The sequence below is a fragment of the Microcaecilia unicolor genome, chromosome 8 (assembly GCF_901765095.1).
Source record: "Microcaecilia unicolor chromosome 8, aMicUni1.1, whole genome shotgun sequence".
Classification (NCBI taxonomy): domain Eukaryota; kingdom Metazoa; phylum Chordata; class Amphibia; order Gymnophiona; family Siphonopidae; genus Microcaecilia; species Microcaecilia unicolor.
The window spans coordinates 173,909,924-173,930,523 of NC_044038.1; the positions used below are offsets into that span (position 1 = coordinate 173,909,924).

At 45.1% G+C, this 20,600-nt stretch overlaps 1 protein-coding gene across 1 annotated transcript; it reads left to right on the top strand.

Annotated features, from left to right (window-relative positions):
- Positions 1 to 886: 886 nt before the first annotated feature.
- On the top strand, positions 887 to 19,315 carry LOC115476613 (cytochrome b-c1 complex subunit 8). The gene is made up of 3 exons (XM_030213080.1): positions 887 to 1,075; positions 5,141 to 5,310; positions 19,109 to 19,315. Exons 2-3 carry the CDS (start codon positions 5,157 to 5,159, stop codon positions 19,201 to 19,203), a joined length of 249 nt encoding a protein of 82 aa, XP_030068940.1. The 5' UTR covers positions 887 to 1,075; positions 5,141 to 5,156; the 3' UTR covers positions 19,204 to 19,315.
- Positions 19,316 to 20,600: the final 1,285 nt, after the last annotated feature.

Consider the following 20,600-nt stretch of genomic DNA (forward strand, 5'->3'; position numbering starts at 1 on the left):
GGTCTGTAGCCCCCCCCCCCAAAAAAAAAAAAAAAAATAATTGTTCTAATTCAGACACTGGGAAGGATAAATAGTGAAGGTGTATATAGAGACATTAGTTGATTGGATGAAAAATGCCCCTGCCACTACAATATCACTGCAAAGACGGAAGAGGCAAGTAAATCTTACTATGGTAGACAATCAGTCAGTAGTACTAGACTTGTGTAATACTACTTGGTCAATAGGCAATGCAACAGCAAGAGTTGGTATACAATGCTAACACATAGAGCACAGCTCTAGGCCAAAAGTTGCATCTGCTCAGTCTCTTTGATGCAGCTACAATCTATACCGTCTTTATAACACCAGGCTTCCCAAGGCAGATTACAACAGTTAAGATGAGCCCATCAAAAACAGGATATCCTCACTAAAATCTCGCCATAGGTATTGTAGAACAGTGTAGAAAAATGAGCACAAAATAGAGGTTATAAGTTAACTGCTGTTTCTACCAGCTATAATCATTTTTAAAGCTGTTTTTGCGATATTCAATTATTTCATTATATTTATATCGAGATAGGGGAAGCTTTCAAATACATTTAAAAACTATTAAATAAGTAAAAAAAAAAGCAAACAAACTTTTGTCCTCCACCTTTTAAGGCACTGCCTATGCAAGTGGAACAGCTTTTGACATGTTACAGATGGACCACCCCCCTAGCCAGTCCCTTATTTCTAATAATCTTTGGCTATTGTTTTGGGTGAACTAAAACGGCGTCGAGCTCCGCCTACTACTGGCTTCAGCCCATATAATGAACTAGATAGGAACATCCCGTCTCCTGTTCTTCAACCTCCTTGGCGCATGTACGCTGTGCTCGCGCTGCTGCCGGCAGTGACGTAAAAAGCCCTCTGTAAGGGTCACTCAACGTCCTTCCTGGCGGAAACTGTGACCTTGCGCGTGGCGGAAGGAGAAGGTACACGTGACGTGCTGTGGGGCAGGGCAGCAGCCTGTGATCTGTTGTGGTTTAGTGGCGGTGGCTGGTGAACGGCGTTACGGCGGTGCGATAGCTCAAGGTGAAAAAGAGAGCCGAGCACAGGGAAGAAGGTAGGTACCTAGGGAAAGGGGAGGAGGGAAGGCGGCTCTTTCGCCTTCTTTCGGTGTATTTTTGTGAGTTTGGCCCCTTCCTCACATCTCCAAACGAATTGGTTAGTGTTGGCATGCAGCCCCTGCCCTACCGAAACTGTTGATTTACTAGTAAATTCTTACGAAATAGTTAAGTCTCGAGATCTGGATAATTCCTTCCCTTTATGTGTGAGGGACATTTGTTAAAAGCGTGTATAATTGTTTTGCCCTTGATCCATTTTTGTCAAATTTGCATATCAGTGGGTGGTAGAATTATAATCCCAGAGAAAATTAAACGTGCAGTGTAGTTGTTCATGAAAAGGAAGTGAGGTGGTGAGATGTTATGTGTTTTAGAGGCAGATGCAGCAACCAAACGTAAAAAAATCTAAATCGTTAAAGTCCCTAACGATTTTAAAATAACGAAAAATGCACCAAAAAAAAAAGTCACACATGCTGAGATCGGTAGTGAAACGTACAATGTATCAAAGAATCACAATACACATCGGTCTGGACCTCTCGTTAGGACAGCTCCGTGGCAGGAAAAAGTGTTAAGTGAAAAAATAAACAAACTTTGAGCCAATCCCAGCGCATTAGCAGAGCTAAAAGCGCTGTGATTGGTCCAAAGGACCTCAGAAAACACATAAAAAAATAAAAATAAAAAAAGGATCGGGAGGGGGCAAGGGCGCTCATCAGGAGCGTCCTGTACGGACGGCCTTGCCCCCCCCCCGCTGCTCCCCACTTTCCGCTGCTCCCCCCACCCCGAAAAAGCAAACTTGTAGAAGCCCCTGCCCCCCTCCCTTCCTCACTACTCTCAGCTCCGCCTCCCGACATCCTCCGTCTGTGCCCCGCCCCCTTTGGGGATCGTCGCCGCCATTCCCCTTCTCCATCGGGCCCCCCTCCCTCTTACCGGGCCCGTGCAGCGCCTCTCTCCTCTGTCCGAAGGCGCTGCACGGGCAAGAAGAACGCAGAATCAGCTGATGCCTGCCTTCGCGATGGCATCGATAGAGCGTCTTTCTCCTCCTGGGCCCGCCCCTGTCTGACGTCAGTAACCTACGTAGGTTACTGACGTCAGACAGGGGCGGGCCCAGGAGGAGAAAGACGCTCTATCGCGAAGGCAGGCATCAGCTGATTCAGCGTTCTTCTTGCCCGTGCAGCGCCTTCGGACAGAGGAGAGAGGCGCTGCACGGGCCCGGTAAGAGGGAGGGGGGCCCGATGGAGAAGGGGAATGGCGGCGACGATCCCCAAAGGGGGCGGGGCACAGACGGAGGATGTCGGGAGGCGGAGCTGAGAGTAGTGAGGAAGGGAGGGGGGCAGGGGCTTCTACAAGTTTGCTTTTTCGGGGTGGGGGGAGCAGCGGAAAGTGGGGAGCAGCGGGGGGGGGGGGCAAGGCCGTCCGTACAGGACGCTCCTGATGAGCGCCCTTGCCCCCTCCCGATCCTTTTTTTATTTTTATTTTTTTATGTGTTTTCTGAGGTCCTTTGGACCAATCACAGCGCTTTTAGCTCTGCTAATGCGCTGGGATTGGCTCAAAGTTTGTTTATTTTTTCACTTAACACTTTTTCCTGCCACGGAGCTGTCCTAACGAGAGGTCCAGACCTCTCGTTAGTTTTCCTGCCTTTTTCCTGCGTAAAGGCAATCGGAAAAGGTTAGTGCATGTCGTTTCAATGGGGTTTTCACACTAATTGCTCATCTCCATTCCGTTTTCGTTAGCTGCTACTACCGTCGAAAAATAGGCTTTAGTGCATGGAAAGGATCGGAAATTCTTCCCCGAGGGCTCATTTAACGATGAAAAACGTTTAGTGCATCTGCCTCTAAATAAGGCTTGGAAGTGGGTAGAAAAATCATGAGGCCACATATTAATATCAGCAAACTATTTGTTGTTGTTGAAAATAAGTAACCTGATCAGATCATGGTGTATTTAACATTGTAAAGGAATGCAGGTATATCTTTTTTTTTTGTTGTTGTCGTTAGAACCACAAGACCTGACCTATCATTGTAATTTGAACATTTAATTTTTATTTTTTGTTGTGGAGTTTAGTGTACCCCCCCCCCCCCCCCCCCCGTTTTTACAGTAAACATTTTAATTTATTAAATATAGTAAATTGTCTTAAACGAGTATTCCATGAGAAGTATATGATGGTATTTGCTATCCCAATATGTTGTAAAGATAATTATGAATATATTTAATAAGATGTAATCTTTCACCTACTTCAGGAAGCAGCTGAAACCTGGCTCTTCTACCAAGCCTTTAATGGATTTGATGATTGACTATCCATTCATAGCTTGTTGCACACCCTTTCATATACGTGACCATCTCTGAGAAAAGGTGACTAAAGTCATCAGAACAAAAAATGAGGTTTTAATGAATTCTGTTAGAGCAAACCCCATTCTTCTTTGTGAAAGAAATTAAAAAGTTACAGAAGTTCAAACATGTAACTTTTTCAGATTGCTTATGAACCCATCATGCTCAGTGTTTTGGAACTGCTATTTTATTTACCTTTTCTATCTTATTCTATTGTACATATAATTTACCCTCGATCTAGCCACTCACTTTTAATTGATTCTAATGCCTTCTCACCCATCTTGTTTGTTTGTATCTCCCAACAGCATTTGTCCCATTTGTTGTCTATTTAAAAGATTTCATTCTATTGTGCTGATAGTGTAGCATCATATCTGTGTTGTATGAGCTGACACCTGTTAAGGTTTTTAATTTGTATTGTGCTGACATATTCATGTTCTATGAATGTTCCTACCACTCTACTGAACTCTGGGCATCTCCAAAGGGTTTGCACATACTATGGCAGTAATGAACCTCTCAAAAAAGATATAGTGGACATAGAAAAGGTGCAGAGAAGGGCGACGAAAATGATAAAGGGGCTAGGACGATTTCCTTATGAGGCAAGGCTAAAGTGGCTAGGGCTCTTCAGCTTGGAGAAAAGGCGGCTGAGGGGAGATATGATAGAGGTCTTTAAAATAATGAGTGGAATGGAACAGGTAGATGTGAAGTGTCTGTTTACGCTTTCCAAAAATACTAGGACTAGGGGGCAATGTAATAAATTTAAAACAAATCGGAGAAAAAGTTTCTTCACTCAACGTGTAATTAAACTCTGGAATTCGTTGCCAGAGAATGTGGTAAAGGTGGATAGCTTAGCAGAGTTTAAAAAAGGTTTGGACGGCTTCCTAAAGAAAAAGTCCATAGACCATTATTAAATGGACTTGGGGAAAATCCACTATTTCTGGGATAAGCAGTATAGAATGTTTTGTACTTTTTTGGGATCTTGCCAGGTATTTGTGACCTGGATTGGCCACGGTTGGAAACAGGATGCTAGGCTTGATGGACCTTTGGTCTTTCCCAGTATGGCAATACTTATGTACTTATGTAACCTCACTTCTAAGCAAGGATTTGTGATCTCAGTCTCTCAAATTTACTGCTAATGGTTGCTATAATACTTGCATTTTGCTAAAAAGAGCTTAATTTTGTAGTTCATAATCTGTGTATTCATTGTGCAGGATGTCCTTGGAAATTGCTTTGTTATATGGCTGTTTTATCATTATTGCATCATTGTTTTAAGTGTGGGTTTCAATTTCTTTTGGTCATTTTACTAGTGCTATGGAGTTACTACAATATAACCAGTTCAAGTTAAGTTATATTTGTACACTGTTGAGGTTATTTCTTTATTAAGGTGATTAACACAGCCTAATAAAGTAATTTAAAGGGAAACCAGATCTTATTAGCTCATGTAGAATTACCTCAAATTTCCTGTTTAGTGCATCTATAATGCACTTCTGTAATGTATCTATCCAGTTTTTATAATAGTGTAAATGTAGACAGCTTGAACAAGTCACAGGTCCTACCACAAATAAACTAAAACTAGTTATGTGCTTTTCAGAATTCTAGTGCCAATTGTTTAAAATTCTTCACAACTCGTTCTCTCTATTGTCATTTCAGTTTATGCTACCTGAACAGACTGGAACTAATCTAGTTTTGAAACCTCTGCTGTGGGTAGAACTAAATCATTAATTTTAATGCCTGATTTGATTCTACAGCAAGAATTGATCAGAAATGGGACATCACTTTGGAGACCTAGCCAAAGTGCGGCATATCATCACATACAGCCTGTCTCCCTTTGAACAGAAGGCATTTCCCAACTATTTCACCAAAGGCATCCCAAATCTGTGGAGGCGATTTAGAGGACAGGTCTTCAGAGTAGGCCCTCGTAAGTATTATCTTCAACCTTATTTTTGAATTTTGCCACTGATAACAAAAGACACCTGTTGCTCAGCATAAACAAGATTTCCTTATTGATCTTATACCAGTATGTTTGTATATATTTAACAACCAGGTTACTCCTACTTATAATTAAAGCCAAATCTGAATGTGGTCCTCAAAGGACCTTAATGATTGATGTATAGTAATAAAATACAAGATTGTAGTTCAGGGCTTAATGTTCAGCAAGTTGGATTATTGTAATGCATTGTACCTGTCCACTGCAAGGCTTTGCAGGTCATTCAAAATGCTGCAACACATTTGATCTCTAGAACCTCTAGGTACATGCATATAACTCCAATAGTGAAGCAGCTTAATTGGTTATTGGTGCCTAACAGGATTCATTCAAAATGTAAACTCTCATATACCAGGCCATTCATGAGACAACTCCTCGGTATTTTTCACAGACTTTGAAGGTGTACCACATAAGCACCACCCTACTGGGAAAAGACCAAGGGTCCATCAAGCCCAGCATCCTGTCTCTGACAGTGGCCAATCCAGACTTCAAGAACCCGGCAAAATAATGTTCAATGGACTTTTCCTTCAGGAATCTGTCCAAACCCCCCTTAAACTCCGTAAGGCCAGCTGCTACCACTACATTCTGCGGCAACGAGTTCCAGAGTCCAACTACACGCTGAGTAAAGAAAAACTTTCTCCTATTTGTTTTAAATCTACCATATTCTAGCTTCATCTTGTGTTCCCTGGTTCTATCACATCTGTCCGCTCTCCGCTCATTATCTTGTAGACTACTCCGCTCATTATCTTGTAGACTTCTATCATGTCACCCTTCAGCCGCATTTTCTCCAGGCTGAAGAGCCCTAAAGTTCTTAGCCTTTCCTCATAGGGAAGTCGTTCCATCCCTTTTATCACTTTCGTCTCCCTTCTCTGCACCTTTTCCAATTCCTTTATATCTTTTTTGAGATGCGGCGACCAGAATTGGACACAATATTTGAGGTGCAGTCGCACCATGGAGTGATACAATGGCATTATAAAATCCTCATGGTTGTTTTCCATCCCTTTCCTAATAATAATCAACATTCTGTGCGCTTTCTTAGTCGCTGCAGCACATTGAGCAGAAGTTTTCAACGTCTTATCAAATATGACCCCCAGATCCTTTTCTAGGTCTGTGACTTCTAATGCGGAACCTTGCATGACATAGCTGTAATTCGGGTTCCTCTTACCCACATGCATCACTTTGCACTTGTCAACATTGAACTTCATCTGCCACTTGGACGCCCAATCCCCCAGTCTCGCGAGGTCCTCCTGTAATCTTTCACACTCCTCCTGCGACTTGACGACCCTGAATAACTTTGTGTCATCTGCGAATTTAATTACCTCACTAGTTATTCCCACCTCTAGGTCATTTATAAATATGTTAAAAAGCAGCGGTCCCAGCACAGACCCCTGGGGGACCCCACTAACTACCCTTCTCCATTGAGAATACTGACCATTCAATCCTACTCTCTGCTTCCTATCTTTCAACCAGCTCTTAATCCATAGTAATACCCTACCACCGATCCCATGACTCTCTAGTTTCCTCTGGAATCTTTCATGAGGCACTTTGTCAAACGCCTTCTGAAAATCCAGATACACAATATCTACCGGCTCCCCATTGTCCACATGTTTGTTCACCACCGGTGTGGGTTCATTGTGTGGAGTGGATGCAAAATATTTGGAAAGTGAATTATGCAGACACAAGGGCAGCTGCATTTCTTTTTATTGCAGGACCACATCTGTGGATCAGTTTTCCAGCGTAGTTACATCTGACAACGAATGTGACCCAATTTAAGAAGCTGTTGAAGACCTATTTGTTTCTATTAGCTTATACTATAGTGTAATGAGAGTACAGCTATATAGTTTATATTTGTTTTTTGCTGTTGTATATATGTAAAGTTTTTATGGATGTTTTATTGTGATCCACCTAGTTCTTAGTCATAAAATAAATAAATATCCATTCTTTAAGAAAATTAGGTGTTAATAGGAGACCAAAGTATAGGTGTCATATCCAAACACGTAAATGTGTTAAGAAAGGGCATTTGCCATCGATAAAGACCAGTAACAAAAAAAATAGTAAATTTTAGGACATTAAACTACTCTATTTTGTCTTAAAATATTATTAAGAAAAGATTCTGCTGGCCTGTCTAGTTACGGTACATATATTGAAATATTCTAAAGGTAATTTCCTTGTCATCAAGCAGATGAAGCCATTACGTATGGGTTGTGTCCATCAACCAGCAGGGGGAGATAGAGAGCACTCAACTTTTCACAGTGCCTCATGGCCAGCTAGCTCCACTGCCTCTTCAGTATTCTCTATCTCCCCAAACAGGGTGGCTGCAGCTTCTTTGAGCTCCATCAAAATTCTGCCTGGGGGTGGCTCCTGGCTTGCCAGTTAGCCGGGGTGTTAGAGGCTATAGCAGCTTCACTTTGAAGGCACATAGGTCAGCCCTTTCCCTGCCTTACCCATGCCCCCGTGGATGTGGACATATTAGCTTGCTTTTCCCTGTCCTTTCCCACTCAGTGGATGCAGGCACATTGGTTCGCCTTTCCCTGCCTTTCTGAGCCTCCGGAGTGATTTTATTTACCTCTTTTGCTTCTGCTTTCCTCACAGCGTTAAAATAAATAAATAAATAATTAAAGTCGCGTAGCACTTTAGCGCAGCGATCTTGGAAAAGAGGTTTTTCTTGAGATTCTTCTGCAGGACCGGAGCTGTGATACTCGGTCCAGTGAGGTAAGAGTGTTTTCGGACTCCTTCGGTGTGGGCCTGCGATCGGGACGTTTTTGGCGCGAACCGCCATTTTTTATTTTTACCGCCGTTTTCGGTGATGGCTGCGGAGACTGTAAAGCGCTGTTCTAAATGTGGCAAGCGCAAATCAGCAGCGGGGCTCTGTAAATCGTGCTGTACAGACGGTAGAGCCGGCCCGAGCATGGCGAGCGGTGATCTATCGCGCTCTGAGCTGGCAGCGGACGCCATTTTGGATTTTCCACATGGTGCGGCCTCCGTTGCGACGGAGAGCCCTGAATCCGGGGGGGGGGTCCTCTCAGTGAGGCTAATTATAGAGCTGATAGCCCTGGGCAGGATCCGGGTGGTCAGGGAGCGTTTTTCTCCCCTGATTTTGTTTTAATGCTGCATAAGGCATACAAGCTTAAAAGAGCTCTTCCACAGGGATCTTCGGACCCTCTGCCTGCCCCTCCGGTGGATCCTGGCCTTTTGGAGTTGGCTTTGCCTGTTTCTTATCCTCCTGATAAACACAGAAGGGCTAATTCCCCTTCTGAGTGTGGCGCACCCCCCCTTTTCCCCCCCATGGTCGGGCTATGGGGATTCTGAGGGGTCTGGCAGAACTTCTTGGGCTGAGGAGCCAGAGTCGGGTGCAGAATTGCCACAGGATCTTGATGATCCGTCTGCGGTGAGGATTTTCCACCGCGAGGAGCTGCCAGCACTTATTTCAGATGCCTTACTACTACTACTACTATTTAGCATTTCTATAGCGCTACAAGGCGTACGCAGCGCTGCACAAACATAGAAGAAAGACAGTCCCTGCTCAAAGAGCTTACAATCTAATAGACAAAAAATAAAGTAAGCAAATCAAATCAATTAATGTGTACAGGAAGGAGGAGAGGAGGGTAGGTGGAGGCGAGTGGTTATGAGTCAAAAACAATGTTAAAGAGGTGGGCTTTCAGTCTAGATTTAAAGGTGGCCAAGGATGGGGCAAGACGTAGGGGCTCAGGAAGTTTATTCCAGGCGTAGGGTGCAGCGAGACAGAAGGCGCGAAGTCTGGAGTTGGCAGTAGTGGAGAAGGGAACAGATAAGGATTTATCCATGGAGCGGAGTGCACGGGAAGGGGTGTAGGGAAGGACGAGTGTGGAGACATACTGGGGAGCAGCAGAGTGAGTACATTTTTAGGTTAGTAGAAGAAGTTTGAACAGGATACGAAAACGGATAGGGAGCCAGTGAAGCGACTTGAGGAGAGGGGTAGTATGAGTAAAGCGACCCTGGCGGAAGACGAGACGGGCAGCAGAGTTTTGAACCGATTGGAGAGGGGAGTGGGACTAAGTGGGAGGCCAGCAAGAAGCAGATTGCAGTAGTCTAAACGAGAGGTGACAAGGGTGTGGATGAGGGTTTTGGTAGAGTGCTCGGAAAGAAAGGGGCGGATTTTACGGATGTTGTAAAGAAAGAAACGACAGGTCTTGGCGGTCTGCTGGATATGAGCAGAGAAGGAGAGAGAAGAGTCAAAGATGACCCCAAGGTTTCGAGCTGAGGAGACAGGGAGAATGAGAGAGCCATCAACAGAAATAGAAAATGGGGGGAGTGGGGAGGTGGGTTTGGGGGGGAAAATGAGAAGCTTGGTTTTGGAATGTTTAATTTCAGGTGGCGTTGAGACATCCAGACAGCAATGTCAGACAAGCACGCTGAAACTTTGGTTTGGATGCAAGCCCTCTCGATTGAAGATCCTGGGAGTGGCACAGCCTCCTCTGTTAAACCAAGGATGGCTAGTACCAGAAAGCCTGCTCGAGCCTTTCCTTTGCATGACTCCATCCAAGAGCTTATTTCGGCTCAATGGGCTGACCCCGAGGGACCTTTGAAGGTTGCCAGGGCTATGGGGCAATTATACCCTCTGAGTGAGGAACATTTGGCTCATTTTGCAATGCCTAAAGTGGATGCCCTGGTCACGGCTGTGACAAAGAGAACTACCCTCCCTGTTGAAGGAGGTGTTGCCCTGAAGGATATTCAAGACCGCAGGCTTGATTCAGCTCTGAAGCGGTCCTTTGATTTGGCAGGTCTCACTGTTTGGGCATCTGCATGCAGTTGTTATGCTGCTAGAGCCTGCCTGGCTTGGTTACAGCAGGCAGTGGAACAGTCCGGTGTTGGAGCGGAGCCCTTATCTGAAGTGGCTCCGTGGATGGAGTCGGCCTTGTCCTTTTTGGCTGACGCCCTTTAAGATATGGTCAGAGCTTCGGCTAAACAAATGGCTGTAGCAGTGGCGGCTCGCCGCACTCTTTGGCTACGACATTGGGCGGCGGACATGGTCTCTAAGCAAAGGTTGGTGAAGTTGCCCTTTCAAGGCCTTCTCCTGTTTGGTGAGGAGCTGGAAAACATTGTTAAAGGCCTGGGGGATTCCAAACCTCAGCTCTTGCCCGAAGATAGGCCGAAGCCTTCCTCTAAGGGTCAGGCTCCTCTTACAGACCTCGCTTCTGTGAAGCTAGAAGGTACCGCCCGGGGCGTTCTGCTGGGTTCACTTCTCGTGCCCGCTTTCAGCAAAGAAACGCCTTTCGCTTGGACAAACGTTCCGCAGCTGCCGGTTCACGGCCTGGAGTTCAGGGGCGACCCTCTCAATGATGGTGCGCCGGCCCCCTCCTCGTTTCCTGTCATCGGAGGAAGACTGTCCCTCTTTTTCGAGGAGTGGGCCAAAATCTCCGCAGATCAGTGGGTCTTGGACCTGATCAGAGTCGGATACCGAATAGAATTCGATGCCCTGGTGAGAGACGTGTTTGTGGAGTCTCGATGCGGTTTTGCTGCCAAACGGGCGGCGGTAGAGGAGACTTTGCACAGTCTGTGCCAGATAGGGGCTGTGACCCCGGTGCCTCCCTCCGAACAAGGCCTAGGCTGCTACTCCATTTACTTTGTGGTGCCACGAAAAGGTGGGTCTTTTTGGACTTAAAAGAGCTAAACAAGTCCTTAAGAGTGCGGCATTTTCACATGGAAACCCTGCGCTCTGTCATTGCGGTGGTACAGCCAGGAGAGTTTCTCACGTCTCTGGACCTGAAAGAAGCTTACTTGCACATACCAATTTGGCCCCCGCACCAGAAGTTTCTGCGGTTTGCGGTGTTGGGAAAACATTTCCAGTTTTGGGCCTTGCCTTTTGGCCTCTCCACAGCTCCCCGAACCTTCTCCAAGGTAATGGTGGTAGTAGCTGCCTTTCTCAGGCGAGAGGGTATCCGGGTTCACATGTACCTGGACGACTGGCTCATCAGAGCAGACTCAGAAAAAGAGAGTCATCTAACTACAGCCAGAGTGGTTTCAGTCCTTCAATCTCTGGGCTGGGTCGTCAGTATGGCCAAAAGTTACCTGACCCCCTCGCAATCTTTAGAATATTTGGGGGCCAGGTTCGACACAGCCTCGGGCGATGTGTTTCTTCCCGAGCAAAGGCGGTGCAAGCTTCAGAATCAGGTCTGTCTGCTCCTGAGGATGCCCCGCCCGCGAGCTTGGGACATTGTCCAGCTGCTGGGCTCGATGACAGCCACATTGGAAGTGGTGCCCTGGGCGAGAGCGCACCTGAGACTTCTACAGTATTCCCTACTTCAAAGATGGTCTCCAGTTTCTCAGGATTATCAGTGCAGACTTTCTTGGCTCCCTGTGGCCCGCCTCAGTATGGAGTGGTGGCTCTCGGACAGCATGTTGCGGCGGGGAATGCCGCTGGCGCTCCCTGATTGGTGCCTAGTGGTGACGGATGCCAGCCTGAAGGGCTGGGGCGCACATTGCCAGGGGAAACATGCCCAAGGTCTGTGGACACCCGACGAGTCGGAGTGGTCTATCAACCGCCTGGAGTTGAAAGCGGTGTTTCTGGCTCTTCTGGCCTTTCAAGGGACCCTGGAAGGATTGGCTGTCCGAGTGATGTCGGACAACACGACAGCAGTGGCCTACATAAATCGACAAGGCGGCACTCAGTGCAGAACTCTAGCCGCGCAGGCCGAACAAATTTGCCACTGGGCTGAGCTGCATCTACAGTCCCTGTCAGCAGCTCACATTGCAGGTCAGAGCAACGTGCAAGCCGACTATCTAAGCAGGCATCAGATCGATCCAGCGGAGTGGGAACTAGCAGATATGTGCCAAATGGGGCAAGCCAGTGATGGATCTTATGGCGACCAGTTCCAATGCCACAGTCCCGTGCTTCTTCAGCAGACGGAGGGATCCTCGCTCTGCCAGGTTGGATGCCTTGGCTCAATCCTGGCCCCCGGGCTTGCTGTATGTCTTCCCTCCGTGGCCCTTGATAGGGCGAATGCTCCTGCGGATTCGGCTGCATCCAGGAGAAGTGGTGCTCATCGCCCCGGATTGGCCCAGGAGGCCTTGATATGCGGATCTCCGACAGATGCTGTTGGAGGCTCCCTTTCCGTTAGCTCTGGTTCCGCACCTGTTGTCACAGGGTCCGGTGGCCATAGAGGACGCCTGCCGCTTTGGTCTTATGGCATGGCGATTGAGAGGGCGCAATTGAGAGACAAAGGCTACTCAAATATGGTAATTTCCACTCTCCTGCAGGCCCGTAAGCGCTCCACTTCTGTGGCTTATGCCAGGATTTGGCGCTAGTTTGAAGTCTGGTGTGTTTCAAGAGCGTTTTCTCCGTTGCGGGCTCCTGTCTCGCCGATTCTGGACTTTTTGCAGGATGGTGTACACAAAGGCTTGGCCTATAATTCCCTGCGGGTGCAAGTGGCAGCATTGGCCTCCCTGCGTGGCAAGGTTGAAGGCGTGTCCTTAGCTGCTCATCCAGATGTGGCACGGTTTTTTAGAGGGTGCTTCGGCTCCGTCCTCCCGTGCGGGCACCTTGTCCAGCTTGGAACCTGGGGTTAGTTTTGAAGGCCCTTCAGGGGGCTCCCTTTGAACCACTTCGGCGCGCTTCAGAGAAAGATTTGATACTGAAGGCCGTCTTTTTAGTGGCCATTACCTCGGCGAGAGGGGTGTCAGAGCTCCAGGCGCTGTCCTGTAGAGACCCTTTTCTGCAATTCTCAGAGTCAGGGGTCATGGTTCAGACCGTGCCTTCCTTCATGCCTAAGGTGGATTCAGCGTTTCACCTAAACCAGCCTGTTCTTCTTCCCTCCTTTGTTGAGGAGGAGTTTCCAGAATCATTTGGGCAGTTGCACCTTGTGGATGTGCGCAGGACTCTGTTGCAGTATCTGCGAATTACAAATTCTTTCAGGACCTCTGATCATCTTTTTGTGCTGTTTGCAGGTCCTCGCAGAGGGTCTTCAGCGTCTAAAGCCACTATTGCCCATTGGCTCAAAGAAGCTATCTTTTCAGCATATCTGCTGTCTGGCCGTGCTCCGCCGGAAGCCTTTAAGGCACATTCCACAAGAGCGATTTCCTCTTCCTGGGCGGAAACTGGAGCACTATCTCTTCATGAGATTTGCAGTGCTGCAACATGGGCTTCTAAGCTCTCTTTCGCCCGACATTACAGGCTGGATGTGGCTGCCAGGAGGGATGCGCGTTTTGGAGCACAAGTGCTAGCGCATGGTGTGGCTTGTTCCCACCCTATTTAGGGATTGCTTTGTTACATCCCATACATAATGGCTTCATCTGCTTGATGACAAGGAAGGGAAAATTAGGTTCTTACCGTGATAATTTTCTTTCCTTTAGTCATAGCAGATGAAGCCATGAGCCCTCCCTGTATGATTGTCTGTATTGCAGTGATTCTGATTTCAGGTGCTGTTCTTGTTTCCTGAAGTTATATTCCTTCCTTGGGGAGTCGGAAAACAGTCTTCAGGATTCTTGTTACAGTTATAGGAGGATGAGTTCATTCCCTCCAGTTCATGTTTTGGGAGGATGAGTTTATTCCCTCCAGGAGGATGCAAGTATTCCCTCCATTTATACAAAGTGGAGGACGAGTTTATTCCCTCCAGGAGGATGAGTTCATTCCCTCCTTTTTTTTGAGTTCATGCCCTTGTTATGGGGCCATCGTTCGCTGTGAGGAAAGTTCATGTTATTCCCATTGCGGTTTGCCATACTGCTTTGGAAGCTTCAAATACTGAAGAGGAAGTGGAGCTAGCTGGCCATGAGGCACTGTGAAAAGTTGAGTGCTCTCCATCTCCCCCTGCTGGTTGATGGACACAACCCATACGTAATGGCTTCATCTGCTATGACTAAAGGAAAGAAAATTATCGTGGTAAGAACCTAATTTTCCCATAGTTACCTGCATTAGCAGACTGACTCACAATTAAACACAAGCCCTATTGGAAAGAGTGACTTTCATAATGTGCTTATCTTCAGAACTAAGCTTGGTGGTGGCTATGTCCACTCATAATTATATCCTTATGGTAATCCTGTTAATGAGCTTATTTGTGACAGGTCCATTGGCTTTGAAGAAGCTGTACTATCCTGTTTCAGATACAAGCTACTCTTCTTGCTTCTGTTGCTTCCCCTTTTAGGGTTTTCAGTTTTATATATTTCCTATGTTTTTACACTGTTGGATGAGAGATACATGGCTTTAATAACTTCATTCTTTAGATTGCATTTATGCTTTACACATATCAGGGCTTCCATTCAGCACTGTGCCTCTCTTCACTGGGTTTGTAGTCTTCTTTAACTACTAACGCTACCTCATTTACTTTTGGGAGTTACAGAACACCCTCCTCCTCCCATGGAATAGGATAGAACCTCCTCAGCAAGGGCCCCCACCTTGAGCAAGGCATGCACAGTATCTCACTTAGCTGTTATCTGCTTGAAGGCCCAGTGTATGGGAAAAGCCTTAGATGGCTTCCAGCAGAGATTCCACTGTTAATGTACTCTTAGCCAGGTGCTCAGAAAGCTTAAGGACTAAAAGGATCTGACAAATTAAGGTGGGCAGTTCCTTCTGTATATGAAGAATCTTTACCATTGTGGGATCTTCTCCTGGAGCTCTTCTGGCAAGCCATCCCAGCCCCTGAATGATCCTCCCTCCATGACCCGGACAAAAAGATCAACTCTGTGTACTCCAGGCCCCTGTTCTGGCCAAAATGTGGATGCAGCAGTTGCGAGTGGAAGAGAATGAAACAGCAAATCTTGAGTCTACGTAACAAGTCCCAGCCCAGTATCGTCTGTTTTGGCTAGAGAGCCTTCATCAGGACTAAACTGCTGAGTCTTTTTGATGTCAAATCAAACTTGGGTGCAAAATAGTGAAGAAAAATATATAACGCATGCGACTGACTTCTGGAAAAACTTATTAAAAGAAATGCTGTATAAACCCCTCCCCCCCCCCCAAACTAAAAAAACTCCTGTGTAAACAGAACTGCCAGTGTACCCATCAACAATGTTGTTTTTGCATTATTTTGCACGTTTGATTTAACATCAAGAGATGGGACTTGTTTATTAAAACTACATAGACTCAAGACTCTCATCTTGATGCTTCATTCTCTTCTACTCCTGCGATTGCTACATTTTCATTGTTGTGTGGAAGGTTTTTTTTTGCTTTTTTTCTTTGTGATTTGGACTTAAAATGTTAATGCTTCATTCCTGGAGAATCTTCTGTGCTAGGGACTGCTTGCTTCAGAGCTGACCATTGCTCTGCTTGCTTCATCAAGAGCACTGTGTGCATTCAAAGCACAAATTCAGGGATCCATCCCTAGCCACTACCCCAGTAAGGAGTCTTCCTGTGCTGCCGTGCATAGCAGCTTCAGAGGCCCCATTTGCAGTTCTCCACAGTGCCTAAAATTGGGTCTGCTGCCATCACTAAGCTTTACCACTGCAGATGTGGTGTACTTCCTGCTATAAAAGTTGCTAGCGCCTCTGATGTATTCCCTGTAGGAGAGCCACTAATGCAATCCTCCTCACGCTTGACACCACCCACTCACAACCAAACTGTTTAGACAGCTGCTGAAAGATTGACAGTGCTAGTAGCCTTTCTTTTCAGCACCACCATCCCATGGCCAGTGGGGGGGTGGGAAGGGAGGAATCCATCTACCTGTGTGTAGCACCCCCCTGGGTAAAGAGATACAGCTATTTCTAGCCTTATTTACTGATAGTTCCTTAATAATAGTCAAAGTAAATCTTTTTTGGGGCATTTGAAGGTTGTAGTTCCACCTTCTGGCTTTGCTCCTTTTGCCAATGTACCGGAAAAGTCTTGTTACCTTGCTTTACATCTTTTGCTTTCTTGATTTCTTTTTTTCTTCATCTCTCGCAGCTTTTTGCTGTATTTGTTCCTCTGTGTGAATTTCTGCATTTTATGAATAAGAATGTTCCCTTGATTAGGCAGACACACTTTTTTTTTTTTTTTGAGATACCTATAGGTTTGCTTTTACTATTTTCCTTATATAATAATCTGTTGCCCTTTTCAGTTTAGCCCACTGTCTTTCCACTTCTTTTATCTCCTCCCGCCCTGTCAGTAACTCATTTAAGTACTTGTCTATTTTTCTGAAGTCTGCATGTTTGAAATCCAGGACTTTTCAGTTTAATATGACTGGACTCCACTTTAACTCTTATATCAGTGAACTCTGCCACCCAGTTCAGTGTTCACCCAGAAATTACACAACCCGGCATCAATCCTCTGATAGGTTCCCTCACCATTTGTCTAAGTAAAGCCACTTACAGGGTTTCCACTCTTCAGACTGCAAGTCACAGCAGTAGTTTAGTCAATTGCCTCCCTTTTCATTCCCACCTTTGCAATATCATTGATCAAGTCTGTCCATTTCTTCCATAGGAGTTGGAGGGCTGTTGACTAGACCAATTGATGATCAGTGGTCCTACCTCCTTTCCTTGCACTCCCTGCATTTCAGTTGCTTTAATACTATCCTATATAATAATTCTCACCTCCAACAGGATGTGCCTGGGACTGTGCCTGCAGGAAGTGGTCTGCTAGGCTGGCACTCACTGACATCAGTGACAGACAATTTGGCAAAGCAAAACAATCTGAGTGCTGGCCATTAGGACACAGGGTAGATAGGAGAGTTTTAAAAGACTGAAGGAAACAAAAGTGTTAAATGGGGGGAGGGGGGAGTTCTGAAAGACTGAAAGACATGAACATTTGGGAAAGGAAAACAATCTGAATGCTGGCCACTAGGACACAGGGTAGATAGGAGAGTTTTAAAAAACTGAAGGAAACAAAAGTGTTCGGGGGGGGGGGGGGGGGGGGGGGGCAAGTTCTGAATGAATGAAAGAAATGAAAATTTACGAGAGGAACACAATCTGAATGCCGGGCATTTGTACACAGCGTAGATAGGACACTTTAAAAAAACAAAAATGAAGGACGTGAAAGTATTACATTTTGGGGGAGGGGGGAGGAGGAAAGCGGTGGGGTATCCGGATACTGGGCGTTAGGGCCACGGGGGTACATAGACTTTTGAAAGCCTTAAGGAACCCAAAGTGTGGGAAGGAGGAGGAAAAGGAGGGGAGGGAACGGGGTGAGGGGCATTAGGAACAGGGGAGGGGGCCCTGTCACACACTCACTGTCACACAGACAGTCATTCTGTCACACACCCGCACATTTACTCTGGCTCTCTCTCTCACACACACTCCCAGGAAAACCTTGCTAGCGCCAGTTTCATTTGTTCCAGAAACAGGCCTTTGTTACTAGTATTGTACATAAAGAGCTCCTTCTCCTTTTTGGCCAGTTCTATGCCAGGTATGGCAATACCCAGTCATTACTCATTCAACTGTGGCTCTGTAATGGCCATGGTATGTAAGTCCATGTTTAGGGCTTCCAGATTTATTGCCTAGGCTATAAGTGTTTATGCTCATAGCCTTCCACCCATATTGACAGGGTTTGTTCATATTTTGGTTACATGCTCCACTTTGAGATCATCGTAGCTCTTTATAAAGCCAGGGTCAGATTGATACCAACTACTGAATAATTGTATAAGTATTGCCATACTGGGACCGACCAAAAGTTCATCAAGCCCAGCATCCTGTTTCCAACAGTGGCCGAGCCAGGTTACAACACTAGCTCCCTGATTAAGGTGGGGTTTAACTTTAAAGGCCTTTATTTATTTTTTTTTTAACTAGATCTTGAGGAGAAGCTACCAAGAGTACATGGTTCACAGTGAGTTGTTCTGAATAAGGACATGAAAATATCCCGATAACTCAGTTAGATTTAAATACAGAGCAGACAAATATGATTCCAAATTAATCTGTATCAGCTGCTAAAATAACAGATGGTGAAGGGGAAATAAAAAGTGTACTCTTGTCTGTGCAAATGCCAGGAGTCAAGACTGGAGAATTGGAATGTATATCTCTAAAACTAAGAGAGGTTAGGATTATGAGTTAGTATGGGATAGCTTCATGAGGAAGGTGAAGATTTTTATATGTAAACATTTTTTAATGGAAAACAGAATATAAAAGAAACAAATAAGGCAACAGACTCTTCTGTTTTATAAACATATACCAACCCATTCACTCCCAATTCCATAGCTCTCCTTCAAGGAGAGAAAAGACAAAAACCCATAAGAGGAGAGGTCTGTTTTCTTATAACCTCTCACCACCTCCAACTATAAAACCCATTTTCCCAAACTCCTCTCCCCCCCCCCCCCCCAAATCCCAGAAATACTGGTGTAGGAAACAAACCTAGATTTTAATTTTTTTTTTTTTTTTTTTAAAAGGTCATGGATTTGATATAGCACCTTTCTGTGGTACTTGCTTGTCCCTAGTAGGCTCACAATCTAAGTTTTATACCTGGATTGGCAGCCAGTAATTGGTTATGTTGTAGATGATTGTATATGTCCTTCCTGTTCAGTCTCACACAGAGTTTGTACCTGAGACAGTATAGAAAAGTTACATTTAAAGTTTCCCAGCCTGCCCTCTACTTGAATAATCTTCTGGGCTTATTGAACGTGCTGCTGTTTGACCCTTACCTAGACTCTGGGGGATCCTTGATTATAACAAACTTGTGTTGTAGCTATGAATTTGAGTGTGTAGTTAGTGTTAGTAGAGGAAGATCTGGTATTGGATAAACAGGAGAAAATACTCTACTCTTTGTCTAATAGAATGAGCAAGTTGGTGATAACTTGTGTGCTTGGGTTAGGGTATTTCAGTTGCCTGCCTTAATACTAACAGATAACCTTTTTTTCTTTTTAAGCTTTTGTGCTCATGTATCTTACTTATTCATGGGGGATGCAAGAATATGCGCGGTCCAAAAGGAAAGACCCTTCTCTCTATGAAAATGACCAGTAATTGAGAAAATGGGAGAAAAAGCAATTCACTATTTTTTTTGTCCCATGCATATGTAAAAGAGTATTTATGTAAAGCTGCATAACAACTTAATAAACTTAATGCATAAATCAAATCTTTGAATTTTTTATGGGGAATTAAAGTGGGTGCATACTTATATCTGAGGCAAGGAGCTAAAGCGAAGGATTCATGATGATTGCTTAAAATAGCAAGTGCTACTAAACAGTTATACTTCCAAGAGTGCAGGAGATAGGTTGATACAAAGTGGATCAAAATGGTTCACTAGTACCAGAATGAATTTGTTTTCCCTGATGCTCAGGACTAGTCTGAGAACTTAGCTGCCATGGATGATGCCCAGGAAGCAAAAGTTTCAGCTAGTGGCCGGTTAAGAGTCCACTAGCGCTGGAGAGGAATCATGAGATGAGGGGGGGGGGGGGGGGGCGTATGAAAGCTTATTTTAACCATTTTTAAAATCATCACTGAAAAAACAAGCAGTCAACATTTTTGGTTTACGGTAAGGATACAGTTCCAGTACCCAACTGAAATGAGAAATACCCACACCTTCAGCTTCTGGACAATCTCTCTCTCCCCACCCCCACCCCAAATTAAAGGGTTAACAGGAAGTTAAGATAGTATAAACTATTAATGATTGCTGCAATATCTTACCAATATCTATATATAAACCCATATGATATGGAAAAAAAATTCTATTACATCCTATCTAATTTGAAGATTTTCCAGCCTAGTTTTAAGGCTTCCTGTAATATAAAAAAAATCCACCTCAGCAAAATCAAGACAGGTTTTGAAGATATTAATGTATATTAAGATTCACTAAAAAGTGAATTTTAAGAATTATGAGGTGGTGTAGACAAGAGGCCAGAAGTAATCTCAACAAGGATAAGAAGAATAGGCCAGGTCACAAGAAGCTTGCAGTATGGCATACACAAGGTTTTATTCACTCAATACAATACAAACATGGCCACATTTTAGCAACTGCCTGCATTAGTGCTGCAGGTAAGTGGTTAGCCCTCCTACCATGCATGATTTAAAAAGTATCTGCAGTCAGATGGGTTCTGGGAGGACCAAGATTATGCATCAGGAGGCATGTAGTTATGTGCACAATTGTAGCTGGGCCCAACCTCCTCATCCCAGCTAGATGACATGGGGGGGGGGGGGGGGAGAAGGGACATATGCTTCTTGCCTGAAACACCAAGGGGGGGGGGGGGGGGGAATATATGGGTTTTAAAGATCTGTATGGCAGATAGAAAACTTGTAATTATGATGTGTGTCCGTTAATTTCCAGTTCTGAATGCATACCTGGACTGTTTGATCAATATCTATTGGAAGGGTGTGAAAACAGCAGACTAAAATTAAGATGGATTTGAAGGGGAGGAATGATG

Excerpts from the sequence above, each read along its gene's own strand:
- LOC115476613 (XM_030213080.1), top strand. The coding sequence starts at position 5,157 with ATGGGACATCACTTTGGAGACCTAGCCAAAGTGCGGCATATCATCACA. Across the intron at positions 5,311-19,108 it reads GGTCTTCAGAGTAGGCCCTC|CTTTTGTGCTCATGTATCTT; the intron begins GTAAGTATTATC and ends TTTCTTTTTAAG.